At 41.0% G+C, this 26,410-nt stretch overlaps 3 protein-coding genes across 3 annotated transcripts; 2 read left to right on the forward strand and 1 right to left on the reverse strand.

Moving 5' to 3' along the window:
• Positions 1 to 2,579: 2,579 nt before the first annotated feature.
• snrnp200 (small nuclear ribonucleoprotein 200 (U5)) lies at positions 2,580 to 17,761 on the forward strand. The gene is made up of 44 exons (XM_050050201.1): positions 2,580 to 2,848; positions 3,082 to 3,245; positions 4,053 to 4,224; positions 4,332 to 4,524; positions 4,648 to 4,703; positions 4,817 to 4,915; positions 5,003 to 5,155; positions 5,253 to 5,352; positions 5,443 to 5,579; positions 5,666 to 5,743; positions 5,917 to 6,090; positions 6,222 to 6,359; positions 6,451 to 6,606; positions 6,713 to 6,883; positions 7,009 to 7,202; positions 7,526 to 7,649; positions 7,831 to 7,980; positions 8,096 to 8,338; positions 8,433 to 8,621; positions 8,727 to 8,924; positions 9,053 to 9,205; positions 9,309 to 9,389; positions 10,335 to 10,418; positions 10,740 to 10,846; positions 10,931 to 11,049; positions 11,135 to 11,289; positions 11,374 to 11,563; positions 11,658 to 11,831; positions 12,004 to 12,164; positions 12,269 to 12,496; positions 12,624 to 12,815; positions 12,940 to 13,118; positions 13,227 to 13,378; positions 13,467 to 13,575; positions 13,668 to 13,776; positions 13,884 to 14,073; positions 14,186 to 14,350; positions 14,485 to 14,606; positions 14,712 to 14,855; positions 14,964 to 15,140; positions 15,234 to 15,394; positions 15,578 to 15,659; positions 16,168 to 16,260; positions 16,355 to 17,761. The coding sequence occupies exons 1-44, from the start codon at positions 2,804 to 2,806 to the stop codon at positions 16,502 to 16,504; spliced, it is 6,411 nt and encodes a 2,136-aa protein (XP_049906158.1). The 5' UTR covers positions 2,580 to 2,803; the 3' UTR covers positions 16,505 to 17,761.
• On the reverse strand, positions 17,751 to 21,945 carry ciao1 (cytosolic iron-sulfur assembly component 1). Its single transcript, XM_050050202.1, has 7 exons — positions 21,503 to 21,945; positions 20,286 to 20,434; positions 20,093 to 20,204; positions 19,899 to 19,987; positions 19,617 to 19,818; positions 18,944 to 19,013; positions 17,751 to 18,298 (listed from the first exon to the last, which is right to left on the reverse strand). The coding sequence occupies exons 1-7, from the start codon at positions 21,639 to 21,641 to the stop codon at positions 18,064 to 18,066; spliced, it is 996 nt and encodes a 331-aa protein (XP_049906159.1). The 5' UTR covers positions 21,642 to 21,945; the 3' UTR covers positions 17,751 to 18,063.
• A 1,652-nt stretch (positions 21,946 to 23,597) lies between these two features.
• tmem127 (transmembrane protein 127) lies at positions 23,598 to 26,234 on the forward strand. The gene is made up of 3 exons (XM_050051782.1): positions 23,598 to 24,386; positions 24,476 to 24,640; positions 24,736 to 26,234. The coding sequence occupies exons 1-3, from the start codon at positions 24,143 to 24,145 to the stop codon at positions 25,044 to 25,046; spliced, it is 720 nt and encodes a 239-aa protein (XP_049907739.1). The 5' UTR covers positions 23,598 to 24,142; the 3' UTR covers positions 25,047 to 26,234.
• Positions 26,235 to 26,410: the final 176 nt, after the last annotated feature.

Consider the following 26,410-nt stretch of genomic DNA (forward strand, 5'->3'; position numbering starts at 1 on the left):
CACCCACCCCCACACACACACAATCTAACCTACAATTTGTTTCACTGATGTGTGCAGCCCATTTATCTGTGTCACCCTCTCTCCCTCTGTCATTGGGTGTGACTGAGGTCATAAGGCTGGCTCAGTACATGTAAAACATCAGAGATTCTGACTGTTAGAAGATGACAGATGTTGCTGCCAGATGTGCAAAAGGGGATGGAAGTTATACGAGGCCACGGACAGTAAATACAAACATGAACACACTTCTCTTTCTTAAGGAAATGGTCACACCCACATTAACTGCATCTTCCTCCTCTACTTGTTTCATGTGTTCCTGTCTCAGTTTCATCACATTGTTCCTACATTCTGTCTTCACTACGTTTCATACTACATATGATGGAATGTGAGCCAAAAAAACATGAACATACACTTGCTTTATCACTTCCACCTCCATGCATAATGAACACTCACACAGTAGGCACTTATACATACAGTATATAGGGTCAGCTGTGACTCAGGATAGTGTGTCATCCATTAACTGCTGGTGGTGGTATGGAGTGGTAGACGGTATGTAACTAGCCTACATTTAATCAGATTCTGTACTTATGTTACGCAGATGTTGAGGATCTTGTACTTTGCTTAAGTATTTTCCTTTTATGCTCCTTTGTACTTCTTCTCCTCTACATTTAGGAAGTCAGTGTGGTACTTTTTACTCCACAAAGTTTATCTGACAACATTAACTACTAGTTACTCTGCAGATTATTCATACGAAATATAAATCAACTAATAAATTATCATGTATTATTACAGATTAAGCCGAGACAGGATAAACCCCACCTTTACAAGCTGCAACATTAGTGACTCTTACACATTAATGCATTAATAACTGTAATCCAGTGATCTGACATATATTATTCTGAAATGCACCATCCTGCATAATCAGTACTTTTACTTTTGGTACTTGAAGTATATTTTAGATGCTAATACTTTTGTACTTTTAAGATTTTGAATGCAGAATGACTTTTATTTGTGTGTTGTTGTTTTCTTATACTGTGGCGTTGCTACTTTTACTTAAGTAAAAGATCAGACTACTTTTTTGGTCTGATCACTGGCTCTTCCTGTACACAAGCCAAAGCATCCCTAAGCAATACACTGAACTCCAAATCGCTCTCTGCTGCCATCTGGATGTGAAAGCTGTACAAGTGCAGCACATTACTATACACATAGAAAGCACCCATGCATATTTAAGTGAAACACACATCACTTTATACTATATACATATGATCTAAATACAAAATAAGACTCACACTTACTATATAAACTTATGTTCATATACAGTATATACACAGACATTGAGAAGGATGTCTTCTTCACTTTTTGAGGAACCATACAAGTTGAGTTAGCGTATATATGTATATGCCAGTACACTTTACAAATAAAAATCACTCAATAAAAACTACTTTAAGGGAGGGAAGATAAATTGAATGAATTATTTATTTAATTCAGATTATATTTAGGAAAGATAAGAGAAGGTTTAAATTTGCCAGAGAAAACTGCAGTGTGTCAAAAATTTAAAAATTAATTAAAGGTTTATTAAAGCACTAAGACACATGTGCAGGTGTGCTGTATGTAAAGTACAAGATAAGATTAACTTTATCTATCCTAATGGAGGATACTGTACAGCAGTTGCAATGCAAAGTTAGAGGAGAGCAGGTACAATGCATGCAATATACAAGGAATGCATTGCAAAGTAGAAAAAGCAATATATAGCAAATATAAAATTAAATATAAACTAGATAACAGTGAGGTGCAAAATAAAATAAAAAAATGTTAACAGTAAGGTGCAAATAGGTGCAATCAATATGTCCAATATTTAGCCTACAATATATACAATGACACAAACAGGTTACAAGTATGAATGATAAATAAAGTATGGTTGCTTATAAGGATGTTTGTGCGGTGTCAGATTATTAAATAGATATTTGTTCTTATTAAAAAAAAACTCTATGAGAACTTGGGAGATTGCTAACAAACAGTTGTGGTATGCAGGATGACATTTCACTACGACTGAACCCTGAGTCAAATCTGAGCAACTTTATTGGTCTCTTCGATTAGTGTCATAGATAAATACTGAACTTAAAATGTGGTGTCACAAAAACTGCAGCTTGGACAACCAACCAACCATTCACAATGCCGTTGTAAGGATAGTTAATAGGCCTATTTTGGAGGTGATGAGCCGTATCTTTCCAATATAGAAAGATGGGTTTATCCAAGTATTAAAAAAAGATAAGCCAAAGACTGAGTGATTTTTCCTTCTGATAAAGCCCGAAACACTGAATTGTTGCTTTCATGAGTCTACATGCACATAATGAATAGACTTTAGGAGACAGTTTTAATCAGTAATTAATTAAATCAGCCTTGTTCTTTAAAAGACATGTTAATTTTGTATTCTGCAAATACTCGATTATGGATATAAGTAATCTAGAAACTGAAATTATGATGAGATAAAGACAGCCTGCAGGGGGCGTTACTTACTTTTGCTCTGTGTATAAGGTGTAACCTTTGACACCGGAACCGGAAACCAGCAGCGGCTTGTTGTGTGCTCGTGTTAGCTCTGCTAGCTTTTGTAACGTATGAGAGACGCATTTGTATGAAACTCGGACATTTTGAAAGCAACCTCATGCTACAGATCTAAACCCTACACCGATGTTCCCAGCGTCTCCATAAAAGACAGAGTGGAGCCGACTCTGTGGAAGTTTTGAGCAGCGGGTTGGTTTATGTTGAGGAAAAGTGCGGTAAAAGCTAAAAGTGAAAAACTTGCACCATGGCGGATGTTACTGCCCGTAGCCTGCAGTACGAGTACAAAGCGGTGAGTACAGACTGTGCTTATAGACGAACGTATAAACATATTAACACCAACACATTCATATTGGTATCGTTTAATATGCTCTTACCGTATCGAGCTAGTCAGCTAGCATACATGTTTTTAATTCAGATTAGTTCGTGTTTAGTTAGCCACTCTGCTAACTAGCAGTTAGCTTAGCCGGAGCTGTGCAGACTGGTGTCCTGGCTGATCACCTTGTCTTTATATTGAATTGTTAGAACTCCAACTTGGTGTTACAAGCTGATCGCTCTCTGATCGATCGCACACGGAGAGATGAACCCACCGGAGAGGTCCTGTCCCTGGTGGGAAAGCTGGAAGGGACGAAGATGGGTGATAAGGCTCAGAGGACCAAACCCCAGAAGCTGGAGGAGAGACGAGACAAGTCAGTACTGTCAACAATACGTTTTATTTTCTTTGTCAAGTTAAAGCAACCGATGTTTGCATACCACTTAGTCTACTTAGACATTGTATCCCCGCCATGTACTACAGTTTATGGACTGGAAGTGTTATTTTACATGTTCCTGGATTTCATTTCATGTCTTGGGAATCAGAATCAATTTTTAGAGCCAGAGAATGTAACTGATGTTATTTGGCAATCAATCACAGTAAATATTTAGCACTGAGTTTTAACTTTTACATTGTCAAAACATGTTAATATAGCTGTTAAGTCATGATTGTTTTGAGAAATCTTAGGGGTCTCTGTGTTTTTTGAAGCTGACATTTATAATTTTAACTTGATTTCTAAATGCATTGCTTGTTGAAAATTCAATTCAGAAAGTAAACATTCGTTAATATATTTTGAAAAAGAATAGTTCAGATAAACCAATCCAAACTTTAATTGCAAAACAGAGGTCAGTAATCATTTGCCAGCCAATATCAAATAGTCACAATGATGGAAATTCTCACTAATTCATGATCATTTAAGATGCAGGAAACATTTCAAGAAAAATATGCCGTTTCATTTGCACTCAGTGAAAACATAACTTATAAAAAACAATAATAAGGTTGAACAGATGTGCATTTTAAGGCTCAGCAAAGTGTTTCTCATCCCGTAATAAAATTGCCTGGCAGGTATGAAAAGCTAACACCTGTGCTATGTTTTGGAAAGTATTTGGCTCGAATGTCTGAAGCATTTAATGTAGAATCTTCATCTTAATCAGTTTCATTTTCTCTTGTTCTGTCCATACAGGAGGCGGAAAAGAGATGAGGACAGGCACGACATCAACAAAATGAAGGGCTATACCCTTCTGTCAGAAGGCATTGATGAAATGGTGGGCATCGTCTACAAGCCTAAAACCAAAGAAACCAGAGAGACATATGAAGTGTTGCTGAGCTTCATCCATGCTGCTTTAGGAGATCAGGTCAGGAAATTGAAAAACACTTGTTTTGTTTACATGTGAGCTTGTATTTTCTATCAGCAACCAGCACCTGAAGCTTTTAGTGATCTGGTTATTATATCTTTTTGCAGCCACGTGATATTCTGTGTGGAGCGGCTGATGAAGTATTAGCAGTGTTGAAGAATGATAAAATGAGGGATAAGGAAAGGCGGCGTGAAGTAGAGCAGCTTCTTGGGCCTGCTGATGACACCCGCTACCATGTGTTGGTTAATTTGGGCAAGAAGATTTCTGATTACGGAGGGGACAAGGACTTACAGAATATGGGTGAGTACACCATATATAACTATGTTCTATATATAATTAGCAAGGTAATGATGTATGTCAGGTCACGTTTCAGATGTCCATGAGAATACTTCTGTGATTGTGGACTATATCTTTTCTTAACAGATGACAACATTGATGAAACATACGGTGTGAATGTCCAGTTTGAATCTGATGAGGAGGTGAGGACTTTCTGCTTATTCCGTTAAAATCACAACTCTTAAGCTGTCCCTGATATGTAGCTGCAAATTGTGGGTTAAAGCAGATTATGTCACCAATTTTCCGTGTTATGTAGGAAGGGGATGAAGACCCGTTTGGAGAGGTACGAGATGAACACCCAGATGAAGACAGCGAAGGAGAGGAGGCCGGTGTAGGCTGCGCTCTTTCAGCCAATGTAAGTGCGACATCTGAATTAATATTAATACTGAGTAAAAACCTGTTTATATTTACACAGCAAGTTAATAAGTGACTCTTCATTTAGCTTGGTGCGACAGGCGATGTGATGACAGTGAAGAAAAAAGATCTACATCCTCGAGACATCGACGCCTTCTGGCTCCAGCGTCAGCTCAGTCGTTTTTATGACGATGCCATCGTCTCCCAAAAGAAAGCTGATGAAGTCTTAGAAATCCTCAAGGTATGTCTGACACCTTGTCTGTTGTGAGTTTTTTGTGTAGCACATATACGTTTATATTTTTCAGGCTCACTCATTCATCGCCATCTGTATTCCACAGACTGCCAGTGATGACAGGGAATGTGAGAACCAGCTGGTGTTGCTGCTGGGCTTCAACACCTTCGATTTCATCAAAATCCTCCGTCAACATCGCCGCATGAGTAAGTCATTAGTGTAGGATGGTGTTTTTCAGAATCTTGGATCTTGTGCTTTTTGAAGGTATTAATCACTTTCTGTCTTCTGACACACAGTTCAGTATTGTACCATGCTGGCAAGCGCTCAGAGTGAGGCAGAAAAGGAGCGGATAATAGGAAAGATGGAGTCTGATCAGGAACTGTCAAAGATTCTCTACCAGCTGCAAGAGACAGAGAAGGAGGATATTATTCGGGTAAGACCTCTTGCCCATAAAAGTATTTCCAAAAATTGCATCAAAGTATGTTTTAGTTGTTATTTACAGGGTTTTTGTGTTGTTAGGAGGAGCGATCTCGCAGAGAGAGGGTGAGGAAGTCTCGTGTTGATGACATGGAAGCGATGGATATTGACCATGGAGAGGTAAATACTGTTCACATATCAACTGCAATCATGCAAGCTACCCATGGTATTTTTCACTAACTAACTAACTCAAGACTACCACACTGGCGTAGGATAATGTCATCAGAAACACTGCCATTGGTATGCAACACTAAAGTTGACACGTTGACTTTTTTATTCTTCTTATCCCACAGTCAGTGGCCCCTCGACAGTTGCTAGACCTTGATGACCTGGCCTTCACCCAGGGGAGCCATTTCATGGCCAACAAGCGTTGCCAGCTGCCAGATGGCTCATTTCGCAAACAGCGCAAAGGTTATGAAGAAGTCCATGTGCCTGCCCTTAAACCCAAGCCCTTCGCTGATGATGAGGTTTGTTGGTTTTATGTCACATTATGGAAAATTTGTCATGCAGCAACTAACGCAAAAATATCAATGATAAGCTGATAAGTAGTGTGTAGATGTGATCATGTCCTTCATTCTGCATGTAATTGCTTCATCAGGTGCTTGTTGCCATTGAGAAGTTGCCTAAGTATGCCCAGGCTGGATTTGAAGGGTTCAAAACCCTCAATCGCATCCAGAGCAAGCTCTTCAAAACAACCTTGGAAACAGATGAGAACCTGCTAGTGTGTGCGCCCACGGTAAGCAAACTTTGCTGAAGCAAAAAGCTATGTGACAGCTTTTCTTTATGTGAATTTTCTCTGATAATCTGGTTCTCTTTTGTGCACACAGGGAGCTGGTAAAACCAATGTTGCTCTGATGGCAATGCTGAGAGAAATTGGAAAACACATAAACCTGGATGGAACCATCAATGTGGACGACTTCAAAATCATCTACATTGCACCCATGCGTTCACTGGTACAGGAGATGGTGGGAAGTTTCAGTAAGGTGAGCCCCATCTTTGTCCTGTAGTAATTTGTATACATCAAATCAAATCAATTCATATCTGTGGCTGTGAGGTTTTACTGATCAAATACTTCCTTCCTTTTACTAGCGCTTGGCAAGTTATGGCATCACAGTGTCTGAGCTGACAGGAGATCACCAGCTCTGTAAAGAGGAGATTAACGCCACGCAAATCATCGTCTGCACCCCTGAGAAATGGGACATTATCACCCGTAAAGGCGGAGAGCGTACCTACACCCAGCTAGTGCGGCTCATTATCATTGTAAGTGCTGTGAAAATGTTGATGAAGGGATTCTGTCATAAAACTAATCTACTGTGTTATAGCACGTCCGGCTGATGATTTGATGTGAAACTCTAATGAGAAACAAAATAAATGTTTTTGTGCAGGATGAAATCCACCTGCTGCACGATGACCGCGGACCCGTGTTGGAATCTTTGGTGGCAAGGACCATCCGCAACGTGGAGCTGACGCAGGAGGATGTGCGTCTGCTGGGCCTCAGTGCCACACTGCCCAACTACGAGGATGTGGCTACCTGCCTGCGCGTAGATCCTGCCAAGGGACTCTTCTACTTCGACAACAGGTATGTCGTGTGGAGGAAGTCAAATGACAAAAAAGTTATATGATACTGCAGGAGCTTTTTGAGGCAGGATTCTAGTGATATCTTGTGATCTTGTGAATACAGCTGCCTCGCAAGGTAACTTAATTTGGGCAGACATACTGTTACTATCATAGAAAATTACATATACAATGATTGAAGATTTTAATTATATTGCCCACCCCTGTCATAAGTAATCATGTTCTGATTTAATGTGTTTAGAGAACACTCCCAGTGACAGCCAGATGTGTTTTCTTGTTTGGATTTTTTGCATATTCATCTCTGATAACTGCATTTCTTCTCTGTAGTTTCCGCCCTGTGCCCCTGGAGCAGACCTATGTCGGCATCACAGAGAAAAAGGCCATCAAACGTTTCCAGATCATGAACGAGATTGTCTATGAAAAGATAATGGAGCATGCCGGAAAGAACCAAGTGAGTCCTCTGACTTGTTTTTCTCAAGTGACTGAATTCAGTGACCAAATTCCTACAATTAAGAAACTTTGAGCCACAGTAACTATAATTACATGCATGCACAAACTAGTACTGATTAACAATGTAACCATAACTGTAACCAGATTTGAAGAGAGTCCTGATACTCACTTGTCTCCATCAGGTGCTGGTGTTTGTCCACTCCAGGAAGGAGACGGGAAAAACTGCCAGGGCCATAAGAGACATGTGTTTGGAGAAGGACACTCTGGGTCTTTTCCTCAGAGAGGGTTCAGCATCCACTGAGGTGCTGAGAACTGAGGCAGAACAGTGCAAGGTGAGCTAATTAAGCTGAAACTTCACCACAACAAAAAAGATAGATGACTGATTTTAAAGTTCTGTAGCACTCAATCTGAACCTTGTTAGGCTGACACCTGAACTTTCTTATCTAGAACCTCGAGCTGAAGGATTTGCTGCCTTATGGCTTTGCAATCCATCATGCTGGTATGACCAGAGTGGACCGTACACTGGTAGAGGATCTGTTTGCCGATAGACACATCCAGGTTTTGGTGTCCACAGCTACTCTGGCTTGGGGTGTCAACCTGCCGGCACACACCGTCATCATCAAAGGCACTCAGGTGTACAGCCCAGAGAAAGGCAGATGGACTGAACTCGGAGCCCTGGACATTTTGCAGGTGAGTCTGTGCTGGCTGGATGCTGAACTGCAGGAAAGAGTTCTTTTACCCTCTTACGGAAAATAGTAACACAATAAATTATGTCTTATTTCAGATGCTTGGTCGAGCTGGTCGTCCTCAGTATGACACCAAGGGAGAGGGAATCCTGATCACGTCCCACGGAGAGCTGCAGTACTATCTGTCCCTGCTCAACCAGCAGCTGCCCATTGAGAGCCAGATGGTGGGCAAGCTGCCTGACATGCTCAATGCTGAGATAGTGCTGGGCAATGTGCAGACTGTCAAGGTTGGTGGCATGTGAAGACACATCATCAGATACATAGGGAGCTAATCAATGATTCCATTTTTCTTTTTACAATTTCTGTAATTTCTAATATTTTTGTTGTGTCAGGATGCTGTGAACTGGCTCGGTTACACCTACCTGTATGTGCGCATGCTCCGCAACCCCACCCTGTATGGTGTCTCCCATGATGACCGCAGTTCAGACCCCCTGCTGGAGAGACGCAGGATGGACCTAGTGCACACAGCAGCCAATGTTCTGGACAAGAACAGCCTTGTCAAGTATGACAAGAGGACCGGCAGCTTCCAGGTATAAACATCTAACAATTATAAATTATATTCTGTTAATTACATTTTTTTAATGCCAGTGCTTTTAAATTAGTGATGAGTTTGACTTTAGACTTGAAATAATTGACTTCTTTGCCTCTCTTCCTGAAGGTTACAGACCTGGGACGCATTGCCAGTCACTTCTACATCACTCATGACTCCATTCAAACGTACAACCAGCTGCTGAAGCCCACTCTCAGTGAGATTGAGCTCTTCAGAGTCTTTTCACTGTCGTCAGAGTTCAGGAACATCACCGTGAGAGAGGTATGGTTGTCTCCAGACAGTCATGATTGTTCAGTTCTAACCCCCAACAAAACGTCATTTATCATGCTGAATTTAAATACCAAAATGTTGCTGTGTCTCTCAGGAGGAGAAGCTGGAGCTTCAGAAGCTGCTGGAAAGAGTCCCCATTCCTGTGAAGGAAAGCATTGAGGAGCCCAGTGCAAAGGTAGCGTTCATAACCATAAGAATAACATTAAATTGCCAGCAATGAAATTAGAGGCATTACTAGCCCTAATGATGCAATCTTTTCACACCCATCTCCAGACAAGTTATCATTCTTCCAGTCAAAGTGAAGGCTTGTGCATATGATATGCCACCATAGTCAGCTGCCAGTCTTTGACACATGATGTAAAACTGGCTATAATAGAGATTTATTGTTGGTTTAATCACCATTATTGAGACATTCTGCATTTTCTCTATATTCACTTTTATGTTAAAGCATATTGTGGTAAATAACTTCAGGATGCTGAAGTAATTATATGGAAAAAGTTATGTAGGATTCAATCATTATACCTTTTACCTAAGCTCATGCTTTTACATAATTTGGTATAAATTTTAGCTCCATGTAAAGTGAATGAACATGATGTTTACCAGATAAAGATCGACTGCCTTATATCTGCTGATTTAATAAATCAGAGTTCTACTAAGTAAAACATGAAGCAGAATTTAGCAATGAAATGGTACTAATAGAAATCCCTTTAGGCACTAGTTTTTATATGATATGAAAGAAATACAGGATGCCAGTAACACATTCTCAGCCTAGGCTGAAGTGTAAACAAATCCTGCACCCAGCAGTTTGTGAAATGTCAGAGGACTTTAAGGGATTTACAACTTATTTACTTGTGTTGTTTACTGTACAGCATGGTTTAGCTATACTGTCAAAATGGCGCGTGGTTGACACCACATATACTCCACACACGTAACTGACAAAGACAGATTGTGTAAAATTAGATTATTAAATCATTAATTAAATGATGGTTATGGCTTGGTGTTTCTGTTTTTCTGGTGTGCTTGTTAGGTGCTAGTTTATTTTCATTTTTTTCCTGTTTATATAAACAGAATTAAATCCCAATAAAAAGCTCATCCTGTGTTTTGTGTCTTATCATTTCAGATCAACGTCCTGCTCCAGGCCTACATCTCTCAACTCAAACTGGAAGGCTTTGCTCTCATGGCTGACATGGTTTATGTTACACAGGTACACCACGACCTACTGTCATTGTTGTGTTGGTCAACTTATAGGTTTTTGTTTGTCTCTCAAAATTGCGATTTTGTTTTTCTTAAGTTGTACATGGGCTTGAATTTCTGTCATGTGAGAACGTTACATCTGTAGACTGATAAGATGGAAAGAAATTTCCTTCCATTTTACTATTGGTTTGTTGAAAATATTGATGCCAAACATAACTGCCCATAATTTACAGTTCAATTTGGTAACTAAATAAACTTTTTTAAGAAAACAAAGTTAGTTTTTGTTCTTGGAATGAATTATCATGAGATTAATTTTTGTTTTTTTTGACAGAGTGCTGGAAGGTTAATGCGGGCCATATTTGAGATCGTTCTCAACAGAGGCTGGGCTCAGCTGACAGACAAGACCATGAATCTTTGTAAGATGATTGACAAGAGAATGTAAGTCTATAACTCTTTATTTTGCTATGCTGTGTGTTGTTTGCCAAGGTAAACTGCTGATGTTGTGCATCCTGCTCTCTACAGGTGGCAGTCTATGTCTCCACTGCGACAGTTCAAGAAGCTGCCAGAGGAAGTGATCAAGAAGATTGAGAAGAAGAACTTCCCCTTTGAGCGTCTCTATGACCTCAACCACAATGAGATTGGTGAGTTTTCTGCTCCCATAACTTTCTCACTGAATTCCCTCCTCAGCCTTCGGAGTAATTAGAAGCCATACTTTTTATTTTTCAGGTGAGCTGATCCGAATGCCAAAAATGGGGAAAACCATCCACAAATACGTCCACCAGTTCCCCAAACTGGACCTGGCTGTCCATCTACAGCCCATCACCCGCTCAACACTGAAAGTGGAGCTCACCATCACACCTGACTTCCAGTGGGATGACAAGGTCAGTATGTGGACCCAGGATGGGGTGCACTTAAGCTGTCCCTGTTGCTTTGCCTCTTTAAACACTTTCATTTTCTCCACCTAGATTCATGGATCGTCAGAGGCTTTCTGGATCCTGGTTGAGGATGTGGACAGTGAGGTCATCCTCCATCATGAGTACTTCCTGCTCAAAGCCAAGTACGCCCAGGACGAACACCTTGTGACTTTCTTTGTCCCAGTGTTCGAGCCTCTGCCACCACAGTACTTTATCCGTGTGGTCTCAGACCGATGGCTCTGTAAGTAATTTGATTGAAAAATCTGTGTTGTAGAATTCACATTGTTGATGTTAAGTATTTATTTATTTATTTGTATTTTTCTACTTCTTTTCAGCCTGTGAGACTCAGCTGCCAGTATCCTTCCGTCACCTGATCCTACCAGAGAAGTACCCCCCACCTACTGAGCTGCTGGACCTGCAGCCACTGCCTGTCACTGCTCTCAGGAACTCTGCCTTTGAGGCTCTCTACCAGAACAAGTTCCCCTTCTTCAACCCCATTCAGACACAAGGTACAGAACAAGAAAAACAGTCGACCACACATTGTGCTTCACTTTCTGACATAATTTATCCCTCTGGGTGTTTTTATTATTGGTTATTTAGATGAAAGAGTACTCAAAGGCTTGCTGTCCATTTCACTTTGTTTTCTTGGCTTACATAGTTGTATTGTTTCTGTCCCTCCAGTGTTCAACGCAGTGTACAACAGTGATGATAATGTGTTTGTGGGTGCTCCCACTGGCAGTGGAAAGACCATCTGTGCAGAGTTTGCTATTCTGAGGATGCTGCTGCACAACGCAGAAGGTCGCTGTGTCTACATCACCCCAATGGAAGCACTGGCTGAACAGGTATGAGGTCACTTTGAAGCTGGACGTGAGCTTATATCAGAGCCACCACTGCTTTCTTTTTCTATCTAACTTAATAAATAATTGTGTCAATCTTTGTCACACAGGTGTTTGTCGACTGGCACCAGAAGTTCCAGGACATCCTGAACAAAAAGGTGGTGCTGCTGACTGGAGAAACCAGCACAGATCTGAAACTCTTGGGAAAAGGTGACATCATTGTCAGTACCCCCGACAAATGGGACATCCTGTCTCGTCGCTGGAAACAGAGGAAGAATGTTCAGAACGTTAGCCTGTTCATTGTGGATGAGGCACATCTCATCGGAGGAGAAAATGGAGTAAGAACATAAAACTGCTCTTGGCTGCGTTGCAGCAATTTCATGTCGTGCTCATTAGGTGTACACTGCATTTGCGTCATTTGTAGACTGTGCGTCATGTTAATGTCCCTTGTTTATTTTTCTTTAGCCTGTGTTGGAGGTCATCTGCTCCAGGATGAGGTACATCTCCTCTCAGATTGAGCGTCCCATTCGCATCGTGGCCCTCAGCTCGTCTCTGTCCAACGCCAAAGACGTAGCCCACTGGCTGGGCTGCAGCACCACAGCCACATTCAACTTCCACCCCAACGTCAGACCTGTGCCTCTGGAGCTGCACATCCAGGTCTGTAAACTGTGTGCTAGATGTCAGAAATAGGGATAGTGAACACAAATGTGCAGCCAATCAAGAAGACATAAAGTCTTGTCAGGTTCCTGATTTTGCTGCTAACATTTCTGGTCTTTTTTAGGGCTTCAATGTGAGTCACACTCAGACTCGCCTGCTGTCCATGGCTAAGCCGGTGTACCATGCCATCATGAAGCATTCTCCCTCTAAGCCGGCTGTGGTGTTCGTCCCGTCCCGCAGACAGACTCGCCTCACAGCCATCGACATCCTCACTTTCTGCGCTGCTGACGTGGTTCCTCAGAGGTCAGTCACTACAATAAGATCACGCCTGTAGATGAGTAATAGCCTGTGGTGATGTTTCCATTACATCTCAACACTGTGAACAAATAATTAATGTTTGTCTCTTTGTAGGTTCTTGCATTGCACAGAGAAAGACCTTGCTCCATTCCTGGACAAAATTAATGACTCAACTCTGAAAGAGACTCTGGCCAACGGCGTCGGCTACCTGCATGAGGGCCTGTCTATAATGGAACGTAAGATAGTGGAGCAGCTCTTCAACTCAGGTATGACTCACTCCTGCTCTCGCTTTTCTGCTTGGTGTGTGTAGGTTCAGGACTAACTAAATATTTTTGGCTCTTCTCCTTTTTACAGGTGCCGTTCAGGTGGTAGTGTCGTCTCGTTCACTCTGCTGGGGCATCAACATCTCCGCACACCTCGTCATTGTCATGGACACCCAGTACTACAACGGCAAAATCCATGCGTAAGGCTCCCACTAGATTGATTAAGGTGTGTGCTTTGCATAATATGTATTGTTTTGGTGACAGTCTCCTCCTATTTCCCTCTTTCTCTCAGATATGTGGACTATCCCATCTATGACGTCCTCCAGATGGTGGGCAAGGCAAACAGACCCATGTTAGATGATGAGGGACGCTGTGTCATCATGTGTCAGGGCTCCAAGAAGGTAGGTAGACCTCTGTTGTATCTGTCTTTTTCAGTTTTGAAAACTGACCTAACTGTGCGACCGTAAGAACGAACACAACAGCTTCTTTTTTTTTTTTTCCTTGATAGGACTTCTTCAAGAAGTTCCTGTACGAGCCGCTGCCAGTGGAGTCCCACTTGGACCACTGCCTCCATGACCACTTCAACGCTGAGATTGTCACCAAGACTGTGGAGAACAAGCAGGATGCTGTGGACTACCTGACGTGGACATTCCTCTACCGCCGTATGACCCAGAACCCCAACTACTACAACCTGCAAGGTGAGTCTCTATCTGTCTGTTTTAAAACTAGAGAATAGATGCAGTTTTATTTACACCGGGTCAGATGTCGAGAACGGCTCATAAATGTCAAGTTCTGTGTTTACCTTGTCAGGCATGTCCCATCGTCACCTGTCAGACCACCTGTCGGAGCTGGTGGAACACACGCTACACGACCTGGAGCAGTCCAAGTGCATCAGCATAGAGGATGAGATGGATGTAGCACCACTCAATCTTGGCATGATCGCTGCCTACTACTACATCAACTACACCACCATTGGTTCGTGCCTGTACAACTGTCCTATCACACTTGCTGAAAACTTCCTATCATGTCATTATCATGTCTGTCATAGATCCTTTATGTATGAAAATTGTGTTGAACTCACACGTAACTGATTTGTCTGGGTTCTACAGAGTTGTTCAGCATGTCCCTGAATGCCAAGACAAAGATCCGTGGATTAATCGAGATCATCTCCAACGCTGCCGAGTACAAGAACATTCCCATCAGACATCACGAGGATGCACTTCTCCGACAGGTAAACAAGTAGAACTCAGCTATAACTGACTGTTTATAATACTTAACACTTCTCTGACAAGTCAGTGTGAAACTGTGTTAAAACAACATTTTTTGTGTGTTTCAGTTGGCACAGAAAGTGCCACACAAACTGAACAACCCCAAGTTCAACGATCCCCACGTGAAGACAAACCTGCTACTGCAAGCCCACCTCTCCAGGATGCAGCTGAGCGCTGAGCTGCAGTCAGACACAGAGGAGATCCTGAGCAAGGTACAGAGTTGGTGATTCATGGTGATTTTGGCACTGAGTGGGAATAGACTGTCAAATTTCTGAAATGAATTCCTGTGTGTATATTTAACCCATGTGCTTTGTCTGCAGGCGGTTCGTCTGATCCAGGCCTGCGTTGATGTGCTGTCCAGTAACGGCTGGCTGAGTCCTGCACTGGCAGCTATGGAGCTGGCCCAGATGGTCACCCAAGCAATGTGGTCCAAGGACTCGTACCTCAAACAGCTGCCCTTCTTCACCTCAGAGCACATCAAGCGCTGCACAGATAAGGTACACCAGCGTTTTCTCATTGCTTGCTTCAGTGCTCGTGTACATGGATCATACGTGCATTGACCGACTATGATTCCCTGCTCTTTTCCTCAGGGTGTGGAGAGTATCTTTGACATCATGGAGATGGAGGATGAAGACCGAACCGCTTTGCTGCAGCTCTCTGATGCTCAGATGGCTGATGTGGCTCGCTTCTGTAACCGCTACCCCAACATCGAGCTGTCGTATGAAGTGGCAGAGAAGGATAATATCAAGAGGTATGTATGAATTCAGTCAGCAGCATTGTCTGCAGTAATAAGTGCATATATACATTTCATTAAGTAATGAAAATGAAGAATTACACAAGGTAGACAGCTGCATGACAAGGACAATGATGACTATTTCTTATCACCCAGTTATTATTGGTAAATGTTAATGTGTTTGTCCATGTGTCTTCACAGTGGCAGTCCAGTTCTGGTTCAGGTTCAGCTGGAGAGAGAAGAGGAGGTGACTGGTCCTGTCATTGCACCTCTCTTCCCACAGGTAAATGCCATGGTTGTTTTTTGTATGACCAAGAGTTTCTATAATATTTTTTGTCTTGTCATGTAATGACTTGTTTATAAACTGCGTGTCTGCATGTCCTTAAAATGTATTTTAAGTTTAATGTTGTAAATATTAGGCATTAATTACATAGTCCTAAATTTGAATTTGAGGTCTTCATTGCCACAAACATTTTTATCTAAATTATTTTTTCCATCTTTTAATTTCTCTCAGTCAAAATTAATCAAGCTCTTCTGCATGAAATACCACATATCCGATGTTAGAAATCTTTAAACCTGCCACTGAGCCTAAAACTGCCTTGCTTTATATTTGGATTTACCTCTTGGCAAAATGTAGATTAACCTGACTCACTTTAATAACCATATTCCTACATAAAACCTAGCTCTATCAGTCTTGAATTTAAAAATCATCTTTAAAAGGTTTTAAAAAGCATTACATTTAAGTGTCTGATACCCGTAGACACCCTGATAAATAATTTTCATTTTGACAGAAACGTGAGGAGGGCTGGTGGGTGGTGATCGGAGACCCCAAGTCTAACAGCCTGATCTCTATCAAGAGGCTGACACTGCAGCAGAAAGCAAAGGTCAGTAAGAGTCGCTAACTGCATGTATTGTGTGACCAAAATTTAATTTGAAACAGGAGCCTCATTTTGTTTATGTCATGTCCTCCCTCTGCAGGTTAAGCTGGACTTTGTTGCACCAGCGATGGGCGTTCACAACTACACCCTGTACTTCATGAGTGACGCATACATGGGCTGTGACCAGGAGTACAAGTTCAGTGCAGATGTGAAGGAGGCTGACAGCGACGGAGACAGTGACTCAGACTAAGCTGTAACATGATAATTGTAGCCTGCATTATTGTGTTTGACATCGAGAGGGATCAGTAGGTGTTTTTTGTTTTTTAATTGTAGATATTCAGCCTGTTTCACAGCCCCTTTGTGAGCATGTCACTATCATCTCTGCCCTCGTGAAAATAAGTCTTTGTATACAGTACAGTTGTGTCTCATTTTAAAGTTGTAACCTCGAGGATTTTCATTAAAATGTTTAAAGTCACTGTCTATTGCTGAATGACGTAACACAATGGTGACTGAGCCTGTGGCCCACTGACCAAAGTTTTGCAATATTTATATATTAGCAAATTAGGAACTGGGTGTCAAGGGTGATATTCCCTTGGAAAAATGCGGTATGACGTTACTGCTAATGCAAACCAAACATTTCCTACTGCTGCTGCTTCACATTAAAAGCATTCAACTGGCGAACAAGAGTTGACTTTTAATGTGAAGTAGTCACAGAAAATTCAATGTGTTTGTCAGTGACATTAGCACTTACTGCTATAGTTCATCAGAAATGAATCTTTAAAACAAAGCAGTTGTCATTGTCGGCATCTTTTGACAGTTTGAAGAGTCAGGAGCAGCCACTGTGAGCTGTTAGATGAAGAGCTGCTGCTGCACACCTCCAACATAGTGAAGTAGCCAACCCTTTTCACTGTGTCCTGCTTTCCACCGACTCATGCAGTGTGTAGCATAATATCAGATCACAGTTGCTCACAGAATGATGGATAAAGGCCAGTTATTGCCTGACTACTGTTTGTTCTGCTGCCCCTAAAACTCTGTGACTTGTAGTTTTTGCTGTTCACTACAAGTAACTACAGGTGTCGCCAAATCAGCCAGGACTGAAATCTTATGGATTGCTACTTTAATCACCTGAATCAGTCCAGAAATATAGTGTACATGATGTGTTTAGAGTTGATATAATCAAGCATGTATTACAGATACATGGTAAACTCTCTCCACTGTAGACCCAGTCTGTGTTCTGAGTGTGTTAAATCTAAAACTTTGTACGAATCGATCTACTGTCAGTTTTTAGGTCTGACTGAAATTTGAAATGTGACTACAGATTGAAAAAATACACTTAAGTTGGTCTGTACTTTGGAGTTAGTGATTGGGTCTGTAAACACAGGGAGAACTGTCCACTTATATTTTGGGACTTAAATCATTTTGTTATGAAATCGTATTCTAAATGTTTTTAGTATGATGTGCTGTCTGGAATATTTTTTTGAAATAAAGCCACAGAATTGTTTTTATATTGTTTTTAATATTTATTTATTTATTCATATAAAAATCAATAAATTCCTAATTAAGCTGTTACACAGAAATATTTAGACTCACAAAGCAAAAGATGCGCTAAAGCATTCTGATCAGTTTAGAAACAACATGAAAGGTGACATGTTCGTACACTGTAATATCAAGTTAAATCCTGTCAGACTGTCGTAAGCTGTAAAAGCTGAATCAACAATATTAAATGTGGTGACCTCAGGACCACAGTTCCCAGGGTAGCTTGCAATAACTGTTTCTGTTCAGTAAAAGGTCACTTATGATGATCAGCGATCAGTCTTCCTCTTGGAACCTCCAGATGGTGATCTCTCCGTCATCGCTGCAGGCAGCCAGGAGCCCTGCCTCTTTAGGGTTCCAGGAGACACAGTTGACATCCTGGCTGTGGGCTTTGGTCACCTGAGCAGCCAGTGAGAACACCGGCTGGTCCGGATCAGCCGTCTCATCTTCCTTAAACACTCGTACTGCATCGTCACCACAAGCAGTTGCCAGGGCGCCAGTCTGCCGACACCTGAACACAGATAAACATTATGGTTCTCAGTTTGATAGAACATGATGACAAATTCTGGTGCATACAGACCTGTAAAAATCGATAAGCATTTGACATGTGAGAATTACATCATATCCAACTGGTTTCAAGTGATTCTTTCTTGCACACGCACACACACACACACACACACACACACAGTGTAGCTGACATGTTTTTACCTACGTATGTCAATTTACCCTCTCCCTATTCTGAATGGACCGCAAATGACTCGCAAACGTGTCAAGTTTGTAAAAAACACACTTTATTTTCAAGTACGGTCAATCTCTGGCACAGAGCTTTTACTTTGAAGTGCAGTTTCCCGCTGTAGAGTGACTTATGGACAGCTACTTGAGAGAGAGAGCAAACTAGCTCAACGACATGTCCCAACACAAGTATGAAGGTGAATATATTGTACTGTGTGGACCTTGAACTAATGACTACAGAGAAATCTGGACCCCGTGGCTGGACCAGTTGGGAACCACTGTCCTATAACATTGACAAAAGAATATAAAGTATTCCATGACGTGAAAGAGAAAAGTGTGGTGAGGTCACACAGTGATGAGATAACCTTAATGAACCAGCAAACTGGGCATGGAGTACAATATATGAAAATGAGATGGGTCTTACCAGTCAATATCATAAATTGTTCGTCCATGGTACCCAGACAGAGTACAGACACACTTCCACGATAAGTCCCCTGTTATAAAGCAAAGCCGAAATAAAAAGTTAGAGATAAAATATTCCACCAGCTTCTGTCCACTTACCTACATTTTTTTCATATATTTTTTATGAGCGTTGACAAAAAGGTGCATTAAAGTTTAGAGTTGTATAAACTTGGTCAATTGAATTATTAACAATTAAAACATAAAATATTTTAGTCATATAAAGCAACATAAGGCTGACATTTGTACTGCAGGCCTGCAGCAGCTCTTTCACTGCTAAAAAAAACATTTGCTCTGTTGCTGTGATGTAAATATCTGCTTATGTGGAAGCAGACAACAAACGTGCACAATTTGGAAACTGTGGGATATTATTAGAGGATTGTTAAAATGGACAAAAAGATGCCATATTAAACAATTCAAGTATGTGACTGATATAAAATGAGCTTCTCACCTTATTAGTCTTAAAGAGTTAACCATGATCTTTGCCCGCTGAAGTGCTTTGCTTTTGAAAATTGTTGTCAATAATTAAATTGAGATGAAATTATTTCACTGGATAAAACATTTTATTTATGGGACCTTTTTTTAATGAATGACTTAATCTATAAGGAGACTAATGCTGTCCACCAATAACAGCTCACCCTGTCCACTTTCATTTGGAGTCTGCTTCCAAATCTTCACAGTACGGTCGTCGCTGCAGGAGGCCAGCCTCTGTCCAGCTGCATCAAAAGCCAAACTCCAGACTGTGGATGTGTGACCTTTCAAGGTGTCCCGGCACTCCCAGTCATCATCGTCTTCCTTGTAAATACAGATGTTGTTGTCGTAGCTGGCGGAAGCGAGGAGCTGTAAGAACACATGGTAAATACATAGTAAGATAACACAGTGAGAAATAATTCAGGTGCACAAGGCAGAGGGTATCTTACCTCCTGGGTCGGGTGCCACACAACATGCTTGACGTCTTGTGTGTGAGAGTTAACGACAGTAACACACTCGTACTCGTCTTCTTCATCCACTGTGGGTTAATAACACAAAGATCAGAGAGGTGCAGATCGGTAGGTTTGCTCATTTCCTGCTATGAACTGGATTCATGCGATGCATCTGAGGTAGTGACACAAACCTTCCCACACCCACACACTCTTGTCTCGGCTACACGTTGCCAGCAGATTCCCCGAAGGTGCCCAAGCCACACACTTGACCTCATTTTCATGTCCCTCCAGCACAGTGATACTCTAAAAGACAAAGTGAGACTGTGGGTAAAATACACAGAGGGAACAACATACTCAAAGTGAAGATTATGCATCTCAGCTCACCTCAAAATCATTTTCCTTCTTTTTCCAGATGCATGTGGTTGCATCAAAGCTGGCAGAGGCCATATAATTCCCACAGGGAGACCAGGCCACTTTCCTCACTGTGCGCTGGTGTCCATCCTGAAGCACAGTCTTGCACACCCAAGAGTCACCTAATACAAAAAATTATAGTGTTTATACTGAGGCTGCTAAAAATCATTGAGCAAGACTGATGGTAATATGGATTTACAGGATCTGTGCTTCAATATAATGAAGTGCCTTGGTTTTTCAAGTATTTCATTAGCTGTATAAGGCACTCCTGTCTGATTATTTGATCTAACAAATAGTGTCTGTTGTAGTGTTGTCAGAAATATAAAATTGTTTTTTCAGTGCTGAATATTTAAAACTGTTTCAATACTCATTTTCCACTGTATCGATACCATCAACAGCAGTACAACTCCACGGTCTCACTCCCTTAGTGTTAATGTTTACAACAGTTGTTCTGCTGTTGTCTGCTACTGATCAAGAAAAGTCGTTGTCATGTTAAAGCTTTGTTGTATTTTTAATTTAATGCCCTCAATGTCAATTTTTCCTGTGGTATCGCAAATGGTATCAAATATGGATATTTTTTCAAGGTATTGATTCAAAGTTAATAATCTCAGTATTGTGACACCACTGCTCTCCTGAATTTACAAAAATGATAAAATATCATGATATATGATTGCATATACTGTGACAGAGGATTTTATTCATATGAACATGCCTACCTGTACCAATGACAATTTGCAGACCCAAACATTAAGATGTGCTTTGATGACAATCCCCTAAGTAACAAATTGTGATGTCCCAGAAAAAGGACTAGAGCCCACTCAAATGTTTCAGAGTCACTTGCTCTGGTTGAAAGTGTTTTGCACTACTTTAATTAAACATAGGGATGACTGGAACATAAAGCATCCCCTTTATTTAACTTTTATTAGGGCTTAATGGCAAACTGGGTCATTAAGAGGCAACTCTCCATGACTTCAATAATATCTGAAGCGATTATATAAACCTTAACAGTTACTTCCTGTGATGAGAGGTGAGTTTTTGTCCTCAAGTTTTCCTTGTTTTTATTTTCTATTGTGTTATTTGTCTATTGGTTTAATCAGCAGATACTGGGTTCAATGAGATACAAGTATCATGTAGGTGTGTACGTGTCTTGTAGGTTAACTGTCAAATACTGCATTTTGCCGATAGCTCACCTTCTTGTCCCCATATCCGGACGGCCTTGTCGCCGCCGCATGAAGCCAGCAGCGTCCCGGTCGGGTTCCAGCTGACGAACCAGCACCGGGAGTCCGGGTGTGCACTCAGTCTCTGGACCAGGGACAAAGCGTCCTTCATGTCTGAGCTGGTCTAAATATTAAAGTTTGCAAACTGCTGTCACTCCCGTCTCCTGTCCTGTAATCACTGACAGCTAACTGTCGCGAGATAAACCAGCTGACTAACACCACGACCACTACTCTGTAACAACCCGCGATAACAACCAGTGCTGCTGCCCTAAACGAGAGTTATTTGGTCAATAGAAATAATATTTAGAAAAAAGATATATATTTGCACTAAAGAACAATGTACAGTTGTTTGCAGAAACTACCGTGTCGGAAATGCCGCCATCTTTGCTTATCGCTTGATGCAATGCATCATGGGGCTTCGCTTTTTGTCTTCTTCTTGGGTTTTAATGGCGGTTGGCAACCAGCGTATTAGGCGCAATACCGCCACCTTCTGCTGTAGGTCTGTAACACAAGTGGACTTTGTTTTCCAGTCTGTCAACTGGACTGGATTTTCCTTTTTACTTGTGATGTAAATATATCATGAACATAAAATTCACTGCATGGGTAATTATCGCATTCAGAGTTAAACATTGGGGGGAAAAACAATCATTGTAGATTGTTGTATAATTGTTAATTAGAATTGAATCACAAAATGATCAAAGTCTTGTCCCAAAGTTTTTTTTAATTTTATTATTCGATTATTTTTTAATTTTTTACACCTAAATAATTACACCAGTCTGTCATATAAATAATAAATGCATAAATAAAGAAATAAATAAAGAAAGAAAGAAAGAAAGAAAGAAAGAAAGAAAGAAAGAAGTGCTCACACTCAATTTGTTTACCCCCTGTAGGTCATACCATACCTTTATTGGTCCATGGCCCAACTTTTGATAACTTTGCTGTATTTTATTTTATTTTTGATAGATATCCTAATAAACATCAGACAAACTACAGGACCAAAATACATAACCTTTTTTGCAATACCTGCTCCTACTGTACTGTATGTGGCTGTATTGTGAAATAAACATTTGTTTGTCTTTATACAATATGCACAGTTTTTGGGGAGCAGCTTTGTGTGTCTTCTCTAAGTGTCTAATTGTGTGACTTTGTGACAGCTGCTAAATCAGACCTAAAACACAAGGCATACGGATGGCTTTGGATGGAAAATATATCATTTTGTTTCACCAATATCTATCTATCTATCTATCTATCTATCTATCTATCTATAGATAGATAGATATAGATATTTTTTTTCTGCAGAAAAAAGAAAATGAAAAGCAGGTGTAAGGTGCCCCACAGGTATGAAGAAGTTTGTTAACATATTAACACATTAATCTTCATGAGCCAAGTTTTGCCCACACACTGTTAAAAAAAAAAAAAAAAAGCTTTTGTATAAAGGTAATGTGCAGCAGCAGCAGCTGACAATATGAAGATAGATGATAAATCACTTCACGTTTATATTCTATATAATTATTTCAGGGACATTACTGCAGAACACCAAAAATATGTTAATATAGGCCCCATTTAACAGAAAGACTAAACCTGATCTCATACTGATTGGATAAAACGTTACATAGCCAAGGTGAGATGATTTCATAAGGTCACCATGTAAACATAATGGTTTTTGTTGTTTTTTTAGCCTACTGACAAGACAAAGTTTACTGATACAATGCTAACAGGCTCTGTCATAAACAGGCCCACACATCGCAATGTACATATAGATTAAACATCACTTACCACATAATATATACATGTATGATTAATAGAGCACAATTTAATATAAAATACAGATGATTTGCACATATGATGATATGGATTATAGATCATTACTCAGTCTGAAATTACTAAAAGGGGTTTTATTTTTTCATATCGGACAAATCATTTATTTTAACCATCTTACAATGCTATCACATAATCGCAATACAAATCTAACGTTGATAATGGCACATATAATATTAACTGCAGTTGTTGAGTTGTGTCACCAGTGTGTGGGAGCACTGATCACCACTGGCGTATAAACTGCAGTCTATTAGAACCACGAAGAAGAATAGTGTAACAAGGAAGTTAATATTTTTACAGGAAGCCAGCGGAAGCTGCCTTTTGTTTTGTTTTGTCTTTGTTTTCTGTATCGAATAGATGGTCATTTTTTCACCACAACTGTTTGCTACATTAGTTAATAGGTTATTGTTAATCTGGTTTGTTTATTTTTAAGTTTATTTCTTATGACAGTTGACGACATTTGACGTTAGCTGGGACCGAGCTTCACACGCTAACAACAGAGCTAACAGGCCCCAAGGCCATCTGTCTATTGTCTGCCCGTCAGTCAAACCTTCATCCTGTTTATATCCAGCAAATAGTTTTAAGGACTAACGTCGTTGGAAACTTTAGATACCACAGTGAACAAAGCCCCAGGACCGCTGTCATCCGTTCATCGCAAAGGTAACGTTAGCTTTACCGGCTAACGAGAGTTTTTATATTGGCCAGTCAGTTGGCTGACCTCACCAACGGATCGTTTAGCCACAAATACTGACCGTAAAAGGAAACCAACAGTACAACGGTGTGTAGGGAGTTTGGATGACCATGTATGCCCCACCGGGTTCTACTGTCCCTGGAGGCCGGAGGAGGAGAGGAGGCACCTCCCTGCCCAAGCAGCCGGAGCGGAGCCTGGTTTCGGCTCTGCCCGGAGCTCTGTCCATCACAGCTCTATGCACGGCTCTTGCAGAACCGGCCTGGCTCCGGGTTCATGGAGGCACCTGTCCGAGACAGGAGCTGGGGGTGGCAGATGTCCTGGGCTACATTGACCCCAAGCTTCTGGACGGTGAGGACCAGCACAAGCACATTAAAACCTGCAGCAGAGATCAGTTGTAGCTCACTTGTAATGCTTTGTGATGTCCGTGTGTCCTCCAGATTACTGTGTTAACCCGCAGACCATCTTGCTGCTGAGGGTGATCGCTGCCTTCTGTTTCCTGGGCATTCTGTGCAGTCTGACTGCTTTCCTCTTGGATGTGTTTGGACCAAAGCACCCTGCGCTAAAGATCACACGCAGATATGCATTTGCACACATCCTCACAGGTATTATTAATCTGTCACACTGGAGGTTTTTTTTCAGGTCTGTTCATTTTTTAGAAAAAACAGTCTGTGATCTTGTTTTCTTTGTCTCTCATCAGTGTTGCAGTGTGCCACAGTCATAGGCTTCTGCTACTGGGCCTCGGAGCTCATCTTGTCCCTGCAGCAGCAACACAAAAAATACCACGGCTCTCTCATATACGTCACTTTTGCCATCAGCTTCTACCTGGTGGCAGGAGCAGGTGGAGCCTCTATCCTCGCCACAGCTGCGAACCTGCTGCGCCACTACCCCACTGAGGAGGAGGAGCAGGCTTTAGAGCTGCTGTCGGAGATGGAGGATAGCAGTGAAACTTTTCCTGCTGATTATGACATTGCCAATCAGTTTCAGCCACCACCTGCCTACACGCCCTAATGCCGCCAGACTGGCCTTGTTAACACTCGCTTCTCTCTCAGCACGGCTATTGGCTTGATGAGCAACCCCACTCTTTATCAAATGGATCTCTTCGCAAATACTCTCCATAATGAACACAGCGTGCGCGGTTAGTGCACAAACTTCTTGACTGACAGTGCTTGGGTGCATGAAAGCTTTCTTTAGTGGTGGCAGAAAATTAGGAGATGATTCTTACTTTCACCACTGAAGTTGTTAGTGATTTGCATGTAAATGGCTTTTAGGATTTGGTTCTTACATGTAAAGCAAACTAAACTGCAAGGAGTGCTCAATGTGGCTCATCACAAGTAATATGAAACAGCCACAGCCTGATCAGTGCCAATTATTGAGGCTGGGCTGTCGGCAGATTGTCAGCAGTTGTATTGCTCTCGGTTAGATCCTGGATGGAGCTTTGTAAAGCATCTTTTTGATTTAAATTTTGATATGCTTGTGGTGTGTATGATTTTATTTCCCTGATTCATCAAAATGCAGAAATACACTGAGAAGATTATTTTAGACATTTCTTTCATACAAAATATCAAACGGACCTTATTATTTATTATTTAGTTGTCTGTGCTGTGTCTTACTTTCTTCCATTTGCTTTGTAGACACCCGTCACTGGTTTAGTCTTATTCAATCACATCTTTACTTGAAATAACACTAGGAAATTGTCCAAAAAAATTTGAGACCTGTCTTTGTGGTGTTTTAAAAAGGATGATGGCCTGTGTTATGTGTCGAGAGCTAACAGCCATGGAGAAATTGAGAAACATATCTGTGTGTTTCTCAATAAGACATTCAGTAACAGGAACCTCACAGCATCAGTTGGTTGTGTCATGTTTCTTGTATTTGATTTAAAAAACAAAAAAAGAAACCTTGTTTGTACTTTGTGATCACCATACGTGACAGTTTCAGTATGTGTTTTTTTATGCATGAGTTATTTTGTGGGAAAGTTTTAAACCTTCAGGCGGAATTGTACAAGAACATCACACACAAGGTGCCAGCTGAGGCTTAAAATTGTGATTGATGTGGTGACTCTAGTTGGTTGTATATTGTTCTCTTTTACCCCATTTCTGCATTTTGTTTCTCAGATTGTCATCATATACTTTCATCACCAGTATGTAAATATTGATTGTTTCTACATAAAAAGTGGTCATAGTAAAAATTAATGTCATATTTTGCCTCATGCTTGTCATCTGTAAGCTGAATCCTGGGTTCTTCACTAACTACAACTCCTCCACCAAATGCAGCCGATAGGCAGGAGCGGTGGTTTTGATTTAACGGTATATTGACTTTGACATTTCCGTCTGACCAGGGTATTTCTGGGTTTACCGTCTAGACATTGTAGACGC

This window comes from Epinephelus moara, chromosome 8 (assembly GCF_006386435.1).
Source record: "Epinephelus moara isolate mb chromosome 8, YSFRI_EMoa_1.0, whole genome shotgun sequence".
Taxonomy (NCBI): Eukaryota; Metazoa; Chordata; class Actinopteri; order Perciformes; family Serranidae; genus Epinephelus; species Epinephelus moara.